This window comes from Raphanus sativus, chromosome 4 (assembly GCF_000801105.2).
Source record: "Raphanus sativus cultivar WK10039 chromosome 4, ASM80110v3, whole genome shotgun sequence".
NCBI classification, from domain to species: Eukaryota; Viridiplantae; Streptophyta; class Magnoliopsida; order Brassicales; family Brassicaceae; genus Raphanus; species Raphanus sativus.
Window position 1 is genome coordinate 37824502 of NC_079514.1, and position 14218 is coordinate 37838719.

The following is a 14218-nucleotide window of genomic DNA, read 5'->3' on the forward strand; positions in this document are numbered from 1 at the left end:
AGTCGTCCAGGTTAACTTGTGTGCAACTTTTATTGCAGAGATTTTTGCCGGAGGATACATCAGATGAGGCGATCTCGGTGTATAAGATCTTGTCGGAGGATAAAGCAGATGGTGTCACCTCCAAAGAGATTGTTCCTCTCACTTCCACTGACCAACCGAGCTTCGCTTTCCAACGATCAACAACCGAGCTTCGCTTCCACCGATCCCAGCGTTCCAGTTTCAGAACCGAGCCTGGTTGTATTGGACAAAACAGCTCCCACTGCTTCTGTGCGTGCAAGGAGTGAACGACACGAAGAAACCTGCTCCCACGCAGATATCTCCTTTACGGCAGAGAGAAAGAAACTCCTTAGAGTGGCAAAGTATAATCCATTTCCCACACTAAACAGCCTAAGTTGAAGGAGCTCGCTGATTGGTTGAAAACTGATCCGTAAGTGATTGCTTTACCCCATAATGGCTTGATTTAGTCCTACCAAATTGATTGCTTTTTTGTTTGCAGTCATTATTTCACTAAGCAAAGAGGACAAACCACAGTACATCACCAACTTGGTGGTATCACATCCTCCGGACACCCAAAGGATGGCTGGAAGACGTAGTAAGTCTTCTGCTTATCTTTAAGTCGTCTGGTAACTTGTCTTTGTATAGATTGTAAATATATAAGTCGTCTGGAAGGTTTTCCAGCTGACGACTTACCAATAAGTCGTCTGGAAGGTTTCCAGCTGGACGACTTACCAATAAGTCGTCTGGAAGGTTTCCAGCTGGACGACTTACAAATAAGTCGTCTGGAAGGTTTTCCAGCTGGACACGTTACAAATAAGTCGTCTAGTAGGTTTGGACGACTTAAATAAAAGTCGTCTGAAGGTTCTAACTTGTTTATTTATATGCAGCATATGATGCTTGGATTATGTGCTGATGCAGAGGTATCAGGAGAACCCACAAGCTTTCCGGAGCGAGCGAGATGTGCTTCCGGATACAACTTTTCCCATCTTGGAGAGACCAGTATCTGTTCTTCAAAGCATCGGAACCTGATCACAAAGGTTTAGGAAGAATATCTGGTGGGGCGTCGAGTTTTTATGACGGATCAATGCTTCATTTTGCCAATCAAACAAGAAGTGGGGGGAGGACATTGATGATATCTATGCGCCAGTGAACTTTGGACAACAAACATTGGGTTGCTATTTGGATATCGATCCCTAAAGGCACATAGTCGTCTAGGACAGCATACCTACATCTAGCATACAGAAGCGTGAGATGAATAATGGAGCCTTTTCTCGAGATGGTCCTTATCTGCTTGTTGAGTGCGCAGAACCGACGAAGGAAGGGTCAAATACGGGTGGAGCGATACACATATGAGAGACGGCTGAAAGATGGACCCACGGCCAACAATGGTGATTGTGGCGTGTACGCTCTAAAGTACATTGAATGTCATGCTCTTGGGGTCCCCTTTAGCCCTAAAGACTTTGCTAGGTCCAATGCGAAGAATCTGAGGGGATAATATGGCGGTGGTTATATGGACGGAGCTTGTTGATCAGCATTTGAAAGATAATGAGGATGGTGATATGTTCGTGGCATGTAATGATTAGATTTGTGTATGGCTTTGAACTGTCTTTTGTATAAATTTTCTAACTTGTGTATGATTTGTGTATTTGTATTTGAACTTGTCGTTGTATAGATTTTTCTAACTTGTGTATGATTTATTTGAACTTGTCTTTGTATAGATTTGTAAATATATAAGTCGTCTGGTAGGTTTGGACGACTAACAAATAAGTCGTCTGAAGGTTTTCCCAGCTGGACGACTTACAAATAAGTCATCTGGAAGGTTTTCCCAGCTGGACGACTTACAAATAAGTCGTCTGAAGGATTTCCAGCTGGACCGACTTACAATAAGTCGTCTGGTAGGTTGGACGACTTACAAATAAGGTAGTCTAAAAAAATAGTAGAAGGTAGTCTAAAAATAAAATACACTGGACCGACTTAGTAAAAGGTCGTCTAAAAAAATACACTTGAAGGATAGTAGAAGGTAGTCTAAAAATAAAATACACTGGACGACTTAGTAAAATGTCGTCTAAAAAATACACTTGAAGAGATAGTAGAAGGTAGTCTAAAAATAAAATACACTGGACGACTTAGTAGAAGGTCGTCTAAAAATAAAATACACTGGACGACTTAGTAGAAGGTCTTCTGAACGACTTACTTGAAGGTTATCTGGTAGACGAAACACTGGACGACTTAACAATTAGTCGTCTGGACGGGTAATCAAGACTGGACGACTTAAATTTAGGTCGTCTGGACAACTAGTCAACTGGTTGTGTCCATTGTGGTTTCGTATGGCCAGTTTCCTTGCAGTTTTGAGCATCTCCGTGCCCTGTGTTTCTTCCTGGGTTGTGTCCTCTCATCCTATAGCTCCAACCAAGATTGCATCTTGATTCTTCTGTCTCCCGGACCACGCTTTACGTTTGGAGGAAAGCATTCTCGTTCCTCAATATGTTGTGACACGATAGGATATATATTCTCTGAGTATCCTGCATACAGATGATCTTGAGTAAAGTGGACATACAAGTGTGGAGATATGCAAATCAGCATGTGTTCCAGCAGCTATAGCATGAGAACAAGGTATTTTCTCCACTCCATAGACACCAATCACACTTTTACATGTTCCAAATCAACCAACAGTCCATTTTACCACCTTTGACAAGAAACGCCATCCATCAATTGGTCGACCGTCATCGTATCCGCTATCTCTGATCGAACAGCAAGCAAGTATTCAACACCCCGGCTATGTTCAGTTGGGAGACTCAAAGCATCTTGTCTCCTTTTCCAATACCATTTTCCTAACTTCTGCCTTATGAACTCCAGCAGGAACGAAATCGGAAATCCTCTTGCTCGCTTCAGTGTGGAATTAATAGATTCAGCGATGTTGCTTGTTTTTATGTTGAACATGTTCCCCTTACAAAAACCCTTGACCATAGCCTGGCGTCGGCCTTCTCCAAATACGTTGCAAGTTCCGGGTTTGCACTCCGTATCTCAGCCATGTACCGGTCAAAATCGTAAACCGTGTGCGCATAAGCAGCCCCTTTCACCAAGTACATGAGATGTCCCTTTAAATTTTTTGACAATGTATCTTGAAGGTGATAATAACATATTCCTCGGGTTGCCCAAGGAAACACCTTCTCACACACACTTTTAATGGCTGCGTGCCAGTCGGAGACTATCACCAGAGGCTTGTCATGAGATAATACAACTAGCCAATTTGTGAAAACCATTCCCAAGAAGGTTCATCTTCAGCATCCACGATCCCAAAAGCCAATGGGAATATCGGAAATCTCTCAACAACCATTCTCCATACACTGCATGTAACTTAAAAATCATCTGCAAATATTCAAAATAAAACACAGTAAACATAGAGAAAATGAAGAAGTTCAATAAACATTATCGCAGACGACTTAGAATTAAGTCGTCCAGAAGACTTAAAGGTAAGTCGTCTAAAGAGGTCACTTTTGCAATTGAAAATTAAAAGGGACGACTTATTCAATAAGTCGTCCGGCTTTGTTTGTTAAAAAAAAAATCAGATGACTTATATAAATTGTCTACAAGAAACGGGCTAGTTTGCATTTGACCGAATCGTGTCAGATATTTGACTATTTCTGGACGACTTATAATTCAGTCGTCTCTGGAAAGTAAAAATTTCAATATATTTATTCAAACTAGACGACTTACATGTAAGTCGTCCTAGGTTAGTTTTAATTGAAAAATAAAACTTGAAATTTAACTTCTCCAGACGACTCAACTAAAAGTCGTCAGCTAGACGACTTAATTTAAGGTCGTCCGGATAAGCAAGGTTTGACCAGAAAATTGGGAAAAATTCTGGACGACTTTGCTTTCCCCGGACGACTTTAAATTAAGTCTTCTGACGGGACGACTTATATTATGTCGTCTGGTAAAAGTTAAATTATGAAGTTTTATTTTTCAATTACAAAACTAACCTAAGACGACTTACACGTAAGTCGTCTAGTTTAATAAAATATTGAAAATTTTAACTTTCCCAGAGACGACTGAATTATAAGTCGTCCAGAAATAGTCAAAGATCTGACACGATTCGGTCAAATGCAAAAACTAGCCTGTTTCTCGTATATAAGTCGTCTAGAGTGTTTTTTTTTCAACAAACAAAGCTGGACGACTTAGTTTAAGTCGTCCGTTTGACCAGAAGACTCATCAGTAAGTCTTCTACATACAGATGACTTACTTGTAAGTCTTCTACGCGAACAAATTTTGAAAAAATTCAAATTCGTACCTCAAACTAGGTGAGATGACTTCGTTTGCACACAGGGTCTTCTCCAACCAGCCAGAACCTCAACGAAAGCAACCGTAAGTCAAAACGAAAGAAATATGGCTCTGTCAAACCATCGCCCATATTTTGAATCAAAAGCTTGAGTTTTTTGGATGAATATGGAGAGAAAGTGAAAGAAATGTTGTTTTTAGATGATTTTGTTGAAACTGCACCGCACGAGCTCTTTCCAGTGAACCCACTTCATGACTATTTTGCGGATCCCACGACACGTGGCGGCCTACGATTGGTTCGTCTATTATTTTTTTTATTTTTTTTTTTTTCAAGCAGAAAAAAATATTTTGTGAACACTCCCCTCAATGAAATTCACTGAAGCAGATGCCTAAGGCGGGTGAAGCGGTAGCTTTAGGCCACATTTAAATGTTTTATTTTTTTAAACCACACTATAGTTTTGATATTAGCATAGCAAAACAATCAATATGATTGATAATAGATCAATTTGTAAGAGACTAAATAATTACATTTCTGAGATTTTTTTTGTTTTTTTTGTGTTGAACAAATCTGTTTTATTTTACTAACTAACGTTTTTGCTACTGCTTTTGAGGAAGTTTATTTTTTTTTTAAATCTTTTCATGTTTTTTGTGTGTGCTAGAACAATATTTAAATTTTTTCTTTATATGAAGCATTTTCATCTAACTCAATTGATTAATATTATACTTATATTCGACGACAAAAAAATATTTAAAATAAGAATTTGTTTGTTGAGACTGCACGCACGAGCTCTTTCCAGTGACCCACTTCATGAGAATTTGCGGATCCCACGACACGTGGCGCCCCTACGATTGGCGCCTACATTGTTTTTTTTTTTATTATTTTTTTAAATCAAACAAAAAAATATTTGTGAACCCCTGAAATTCATCACTGAAGCATATGCTTTTAGGACGGGTGAAGCGGTAGCTTTAGGGTTTCTGAATTCGCGCGAAATGAAACAAAAAAAAAATCACCTTATATATTGGGTAAATAATCCGGTTAGCTTGAAAAGTACATTGGTAAACTTTAAGGTGGTCCGGTTTAGACGACTTATTCTGGCTGATATGTACATCAGACGGCCTAATATTTAGTCGTCTGTGCACAGAAGACTAAATATTAAGTCGTCCCAGACCTTAAAATGAACCCCTAAAACTAAAATGACTAAATTAACTTACTAACCACGTTATAAAATCAAATTATACTTCAATAGTGTTTACTATACACATAAAGAACACGCTTAGATAATTTAAAAATTTCAAAAACAGTTTTAATGCTTTCCAAAATCAACCCTAAGAACACATACAATACTACACATATTGTGATGAAACATAAACTAAAGAATATCATGACTCACTACTTCACTCATCTGGGCTGAAAACAATTGAAATTTGTTTATATATTAATTTATATCTCTTAGACATATGTTAATTACATAATTCCAATTTTACACTTATCAAATATATTTTTACAAAATTTTAAATTATGTTTAAGAATAACTGTCCAGACGACTTTAAGTTAGTCGTCTGGACGACTTATTTCAAAGTCGTCTAAACAGACGACTTGCGAGGGTAGAAACGTAAAAAAAATCCGTTTTTTTGTTTGTTCACAAGGAGATTAGTTGTAATTTCAATAGCCTTTTAGGTTACTTTTGCCTTGACCCAAGTGGGTTGGGGTATTCTTTTGGGTTTGACTCCAAGTTTTGAGTCACACTTGGCAATTCTCCCTATTCAAACAAGAATTTGTATGGAATTCAGTGATTTTAAAAGTTGATGGATTTTAAAAAGTTAAGTAAAACTTAACAAATTTTTATGTGATTTTCATTGATTCTTATTGATATTCAAAGATTTGCTTACATTTTATATTTCCAAAAAAAATATCCTTCTAAGGTAATTTATAAAAGTTTTATAGAACATTCCCAAAATTTTATAATGTAACGAACACTAGTAGCAATGATCCAATATCCACTCTGGAAAAGACAAAAGGAGATGATGAATGTTTCGGAAAAGATAAATGAGTGTTGGGTAGTTCTATGAATGTATTAAAGCATGCCTAAGCTATTCAGATGACGTTTTAAATGTCATTTTCTTCTCCTGCTGGTGAAAAAATAATTCCGCTGTCTATGTCAACGATAAAGCTGCACCTCGAAGAATGAGTTGGTAGAAAGAAGGATCGTCGGCCATAAATGACATGTTTCCACTTACGCTGTTCTTTGAAGATGATGAAATTCAAGCATTGCTTCTTGTTATGGTGTAAGAACATCATCTCTTTTTTTTGTATGGGTCACGTTCTACTTGTTACAGAGTTGAAATGAATGGGTAAATGTTCATATTATTATTACTTGTTTGTGTAATGCTACAGAATCAAAAGTGTTTTTTTATGTATATGGATTGAAAATCTTATGGGTATCCATTATATTTTAAAAGTTGAGTCTCATGAGTAAAAAAGTAAAAAATTTATATACCAATAACAATAGAGTTTGATGGAATTACAAAATCATTAAAATGTAAATTTTTGAATAACAATGGATTTTGGAAAGACTTTAAAAATCTTCAAACCAATAACAGTGGAGTTTACAAAGATTTTCTAAATCCATAAATCAATAATGATGGATTTCAAAATTTCATAATTCTTCTAGAATCTATCTACCAATAACCCCCCCCCCCCCCCCCCCCCCAGTTTGAAGCTTCTGTAAGCAGAAATCTTCTTATTATAAACTCTTTAAGATAATCCCTAACAGAGAAGTTTAAATGTGGTCTTTAAATGCTGTGAGAGGAGAATACTTTTACATCTTGTTACAAACTCTTTAAGATAGATTTTAGATCCATGGATTGCTTAAGACAACTTAACCTCACCAAAAAATTATGTTTATCCAAGCCCTTTGTAGATGATTGATAAATCACAAGTTGTAGATCTAGTTTTGTGCCATTTTGGATTTTATCGAGTAGAGTCTGAGTTACATAGTGTCTTATCATAAGTAAAAACTTCTAAGATATCATAGTGAAAAGGTACAAAAGTAAGTTGTTTAGATGTTACTCCTATATGTTAACATATGTTCATTTATATCAAGCATTTTGTTAGTCGAATAAGGTTTGTTCACTTCAAAGGATCAACGATATAAAATGTCTAGTTGTTCATATATGGTGGTTAGATGAGACCACTACATTCTCAGGTTCTAAATTTTACATATGTTTTTAGGAATTAAGACTACAATATAATTATTACAATCTAACATATCAATTAACAAAGAATAAGAATATATCATTGTTGTTCATCTAACATAATGACACCACATCTTAAAAGTTGACAATATCTCGAACTCATGCACCTTAATTTGACTAAATGAGACCAATATATTCTAAACTTCACAATTCCACATTTTTCTCTTTCTTTTACCGTTATATATAGAAACCTCGGCATAATGTATACAGGCTAACATTTCAACTAACAAAAAATACAACTGATGCGTTATATGATTATGATTATAACATAAGTTAATATTTACAATCTAACACTAGCAAATACATATTTCGTTAAATGTTATTTCTCTATGTTAATATGTTCTTTTAATAAGATGAATAGACGAGACCACTACATTTCAGTAATTAATATTCCTATTGCCTACTTACGAGATGGAAAAGAGTTTACATTATCATAAGCCAAATTTCAGTAAATACACATGACTCTGATCATCTATCATCTGACATGTCTCTTAGTACATTTTAGCTAAACACATTAAATGGTTAGAGCATCCGCACCCAGGGGCGGAGGTAGTGTTAGAGAAGTGGGGTCAGCTGACCCCACTATTTTTTAAAATTTATTTGTTTTTTCCTAAGAAAAATATTATTGACCCCATTAAAATATAAATTTTGACCCCATAAAAAAATACAATTACACATAAATTACTACAAAACACTAAAAATAAAGTTATAATTTATAGTTTTTATATGGTTTATAAATTATGTTATTGAAATTTTTTTTTTTGACTCCGGTATAAAAAATTACTGTGGACCGCACCAGTAACAAATTATTAGAGACTAGTACCAAATTATTAAACAATTAAAAAATATGAGAGAGAGAGAATTTAGAAAAGAGGAGAAACGATTTTGGAGGAAACATTTGCACAAATCTGAGAGGAACATTTGCACAACTCTGAGAGCTTTATTTGCCACTTGACACATCATAATTGGTTTAATATTTTTCTCGAATTAGAATTTAGTTACTTATGAAAATTGTATTATAATATTAATATACTAATTGAAAAGTACTATGTGAGAGACTATCTAATGCAAATGCTTTTATAGATATCAAAGCTTTTAGGTGCATGTTGTCACAACCAATTTCCAGCCCAATTTTATTTATGGAAGTCAATTTTTTTAATCTTAAGTCTTATGAAAAATATCTATAGTAATCTAATGTTTTGAAAAAATGTATAATACCTTAGGAAGTAAATAAGAGATAAGCTTTAAAAGTGTCAGGAGTAAGGAATAGTTTTCAGTCATTAGATCCATTCGATCTTCACCGTCTATTGAGAAGATGTCATGTATATAAACTTATAAAGGGGTCATGGCATTTGTATCACGCAGAATGTGTAATTCTTGATTTTTTCTTTAAATACAGAGATTTTATTCCAAAACGAAACAACTCTTTGGTTCACGAAAAAACAACACCAACTCTTCGGAATCTGTCTCCACTATGAACGTCTCTGTTCTAACCATTTCTCCGCGTGTTACTCGAAGCTCATTGTCGATTCCTGATGACCTCATTTTCGAGATATTCTTAAGGTTGCCATCAAAGGCGATAATGAGATTTCGATGCATATCCAAGCTCTGGGCGTCCATCCTTCGCAATCAAGATTTCACAGAGTCGTTCTTGATCAGATCTTTTGCTCGTCCTCAGCTTCTATTCGCATGCGAAGATGACGATAAGTTTATCTTCTTCTCGTCACCTCATCCTCAGAATCCAGAAGAGAACTCGTATGTTGTAGCCGCCAATCATCTTGAACGTTTCCCAAGTTCATATAGATTCCCTGCTCCCAGCAGTGGCTTCTCGTGTTACGGATTTAACCTGATCATGAATTGCGATTTTGAGAATGTGATATGTAACCCCAGCACGGGACAGTCCTTGATCTTACCAAGATTGAAGTCTAGGAATAAGTTTAGCGTAGCATGCTATCTTGGATATGAACCCATTGCGAAAGAGTTCAAGGTATTGTCAATGGAACGCTCGTGTGAAAGCCGTGAGTGGATCTCTGTGAAGCACCAAGTTCTGACATTAGGAACCAATAAATTGTCATGGAGGATGCTCGAATGTTGCATACCACATTATTGTTCTCATAAGTGGATATGCATCAATGGTGTTATTTACTACGAAGCTCCAGATAACTGGTCTTCTGTGCCTTGCATGGTAGCTTGTTTTGATTTGAGTTCTGAGAAGTTAAGCTTTGTGAATTTTATGGAAACTACCAGTAGAAACATGCCTGGTTCAACAACTCTAATAAACTACAATGGGAAACTAGGTTTGCTTATGTCGGGAGATTCTAATGATGTTATAAATGGATCAAGTAAAAGACTTGAGCTGTGGGTTCTACAAGATGCTGGAAAAAATGTGTTGTCCAAACATGTATATGTATTACCCCCTCTGTGGAAGGATGTAGTTGTGGAGAGAATGCGCATTGCTGGAATGATTGGTACAAATGAAATCGTCTTGTCCCCGATCTACCAACAAGTGACTTTCTATCTCATCTACTTCAACGTGAAGAGAAAGACAATCAGAAAAGTTGGAGTCCGAGGAATGGAAGCGTTTCAGGGTAAGAGATCTTACACCGTTCTCAACTATGTTGAGAATGTGAAGTTTCTTTAAGCATTTTAAGAGAGGCAAGTGTAGTTTTCGTTTTGTCTGTTGCTTTTTTCTTTTTTCTATTGTCTTAGTTTGAAGCTTCTGTAAGCAGAAATTCTTCTTGTTATAAACTCTTTAAGATAATCCAAAACAGAGAAGTTTAAAATGTGATACTTTCGTTGCTGTGAGAGGCAGAAGAGTTATTAGATCCATGATTTTTTTTTCTGGAGCTAATAGTACAAACGAAATTCGTCTTGTAGAAAACTTCCTACATTATCTACTCAAATATCCAAGAAGAGAAGGAAGCTGGAATAGTTTCTTTTCACCTATGTAAATAATAATAGAGTAAAACCTCTATAAATTAATACTCGATAAATTAATAATTTCTATAAATTAATAAATTCCGCCGGCTCCAATTTGGACCAGTTCAAAATTTAACACCAATCGATAAAATAATAAGATAATATTTCTTTAAAAAAATCTATATAAATATATGGCTCTGTTAAAATTATAAATTAACAATTTATATGTATGTATATTTTATATAAGTAAAAACCTATTATTATATTGTTGTTTTGTATTCACAATGAAATTATCTTTATATTTTCTATGCAATATATATTATATACACAAAATAATAAAATTAACATAAATAACAAATTTCAAAAAATAACAGTTAATATATATATAATATATACACTACAATCAAATATTTTATTATCTTAGAATAAATCTATACTATTAAAATAGAATCCATATTAAGATTCTACCCATAGATTTTAAGTTATTTACCAAGGAATGCCACTGCAATTTCTTTAAAAAAAAATCCCCACCATTAATTACAACCGATCATAACTACCTATTTTGCTAACAAATTACTATATTTAAGAAGTATTTAATATAATTCAATTTAAGTCACGTTTCCTTTGTTTTAATCAATTGTATCTAAGAAATATTTAAACAACTCTTGATAAAAAAAATCCGGTGGGATCCTTAATCCATTTTATACATCCAACTTTTCAGATTCTAAAAATAAATAATAATACAAATTTATCATAGCTTATTAGTAATAAGAAAAAAAAGAAAATAGTATTTTTATATCACTAAAAATATTTTCTATTACCATTGTTTCATTTTTTTCAAGTGACGATACAAATTTAATTAAAGTCTAAAGAATAAAAAATTCAATTTTATATACCATATTATAAATTATGAGTTATTTAATAATAATTTCAAAAATATTATTTTTTTCAGCGGATCATAAGTTAATAGCAGGTTTTTGGATTTTTATCAGGTATTATAAGATTTTTAATTACAATTTTTTATTAAATCGAATCTGATTATACACAAGTCATTGTATATATCGGTTCAACCATAATTCTGGATCGGATATGAAAACACTGTTTGAAAATCAAGTATCATAATAGAACAACTTTTTGAAACACAAATAAACACTTTAAAATTATTTATTTTCTAATAGAAATCAAAAGTTCGATCAATTTTTTTAAAACAAAAGTATATCCGCGCTTTTAAAGCGCGGTCAAAATCTAGTATATCTTAAATAAATATGTTTTAAAACAAGAAATCTAAATAAGGAAAATTTTGTAAATTAATATCTTTATAAATTAATAAAATTTCAAATCCCGACATTATTAATTTATACAGGTTTTACTATATAGGATTTTTTGAACTTCTCACCGTAAGGATCATGGGATCTTAAACTTGTCCCTTATCTTCTCTACGGATCAGATGCCTTGACTCTTTATGTTTTCCGAAGCTAATCCATATGCATGTAGGTAGTAACAATATGAACTTTTCTGGTGAAGAGGAAGGTGAAAACTTCAAGACAGTCAATGATAGAATTAGGTCTGGGTCAGATAACGATCAAGATGAGAGGATTGAGTTTGAAGAGCAGAATTATAGTTGTAGCAGTGATGATGAAGGCACAAAGATGGAGACAGTTGTTACAATTTCTTTGGGAAATAAATTCCTTGGATCCAGTACTCGAGTAAAGTTTACTGCAGACAAATTTATGCATTGCCGAGCTTATTTGTTGATGAATCTAGGATTAATCATGATCTATCAGCAAATTAGTTTCAAGAGAAGTTGAGACTCAATATAAATGTTACATGGACAATATGTGAGAGGTTGAGTCTTAGGTGCTTAAAGGACTTTTAATGATGAGCAAGCTGAGTCTTCTGCAAGATTCTTTGATCTAGTACTCGAGGCTGCGGCCAAAACTGAATCTGGGCTTCCCAAAAATCTGGGCTTCCCAAAAATGATCTAGTACTCGAGGCATGCGGCAGTTTGGTTTAAGGGGTACATTCCCAAAAATGCGTTTCTGACTTGGGTCTCTGCTCATGATAGATTACCAACAAGAGATAGGTTAGTATCTTGGGGCTTGAGGGTTCCTACCTTGTGTGTTCTCTGTGGTCAAGCTCAAGAAAATCGACAACACCTCTTCTTTGATTGTACCTTCAGTGCTCAGGTCTGGTCCTTCTTTTACTCAAGGTGCAATGTTTCTCCTCCTCCCTCCTTTGCGGAAGCTCTTCGTTGGGTAAAGAGGCCGACAGGAAACTCTAATGTGGCCTTAATCATCAAGCTTGCATTCCAGGCTGCTCTGTACTTCATCTGGAAAGAGAGGAATGCAAGGATCCATTCTCAGACACCTCGGCCGGCTTCTGCTCTGGTTGCTGACATCTCCCGCCAGATTAGAGCCAAGCTTGATATACTCTCTCGTCGGTCTTCCGGTCGGCCTCCTCCAATTTCTTTGCTCTCTTCTTGGTTTTCTCATTTTTAAGGTTTGTAATAGCTTTAGTAGTTCTTGTATGTCTGTCTCTGATGTACATTTTGAATAAATGAATAAATGGAAATTTAAAGTAAAAAAAAAAAAAAAAAAAAAAAAAAAAAAAAAAAAAACTGAATCTGGGCACAGCCGAATGAAATATTGGACTGGCTCCTAAAAATTTTGAAAGTTCTTTACATAGAAATAAGTTCCTAAACATTGATTTTGGCCTCCAAAAATTTTAAAGTTCTTAGGAACTCACAATTTCAGATCCGACCCTGGCTGCGGCAGATGCTTACTATCCAGCAGAGTTAGTAGAAAGATGCTAGGGTTGAAGAAGCCATCCATAGTTATTTGAAATGGTATATATGGGCTCTATATATGGACTAGGATATTTTTTTCCTTTGCATTATATATTTCTTACTCTCTTTCAACAAATAGTATGGTTTATACTTTATATTCTTTTGGTTAGCATTATGGAACTTGCCGGTGGCTGTAAGGACACAACAAACCCCAATGCAAAAATTCATCCGAAGAAGCCAGAATGCCACGCATAAGAGCTTTTCATTCTGCTTAATGTTCTTTAATTGTAGCTTCACAAAGCCAAGCCGAATATGAAGTTGTTCCCAAGTCATTCATTACTGTCTACACTTTCAAAAATGGTGGTGGAAAACCTCGAAATGGTCAGTTTGAAGCTTCCACTTCCTCTCAAGGAGTTAGGAGCTCCTCATAATTAAGAGCAAGTTTATCACTCGGAACCGTTACATTTTTATGGAGAAAATCCCATTAAAAACTTACAAAGTGGCAATGATTTCCACTTTAAACTTTCAAATTTTAAAATTCCATGATAAAACTTCAAAATAACAGTCTTAAACAAAAACAATGAGAGTGACTTAGGTGATTCTTTATTATTATGGTGGACATAATTATAAACACTTTTGATGTGATGATTAATTCTGTTTATTTTACTTAAACATATACTTTCTTAAAATGTTATCTTTTTAATAAATTAATTTTTCTTTCATTGTCTCTTCTTTACTGCAGTGTAAACAAATAAAATTTATCATAATAAACAATTCATATATGAAGAATATATCAGTCTAGAATTTTAGAGTTTTCGTTTTTTTTCAGCAAAAAATATGTTTATCTATAAACTAATTTATCTATAAATTAATTTACGATTACTCTACTAAATCAACCGATTAGAGGATTTTAAACTAATTTATCTATAAATTAAAATAAAAATATGTTTTGGTAACAAATTAATTAATTTTAATAATATATGT

The 14218-nt window shown here is 34.4% G+C and overlaps 1 protein-coding gene across 1 annotated transcript; it reads left to right on the top strand.

Annotated features, from left to right (window-relative positions):
* Positions 1-8904: 8904 nt before the first annotated feature.
* LOC130510856 (F-box protein At5g65850-like) lies at positions 8905-10171 on the top strand. The gene has a single exon (XM_057007551.1). It carries the CDS (start codon positions 9005-9007, stop codon positions 10169-10171), a length of 1167 nt encoding a protein of 388 aa, XP_056863531.1. The 5' UTR covers positions 8905-9004.
* Positions 10172-14218: the final 4047 nt, after the last annotated feature.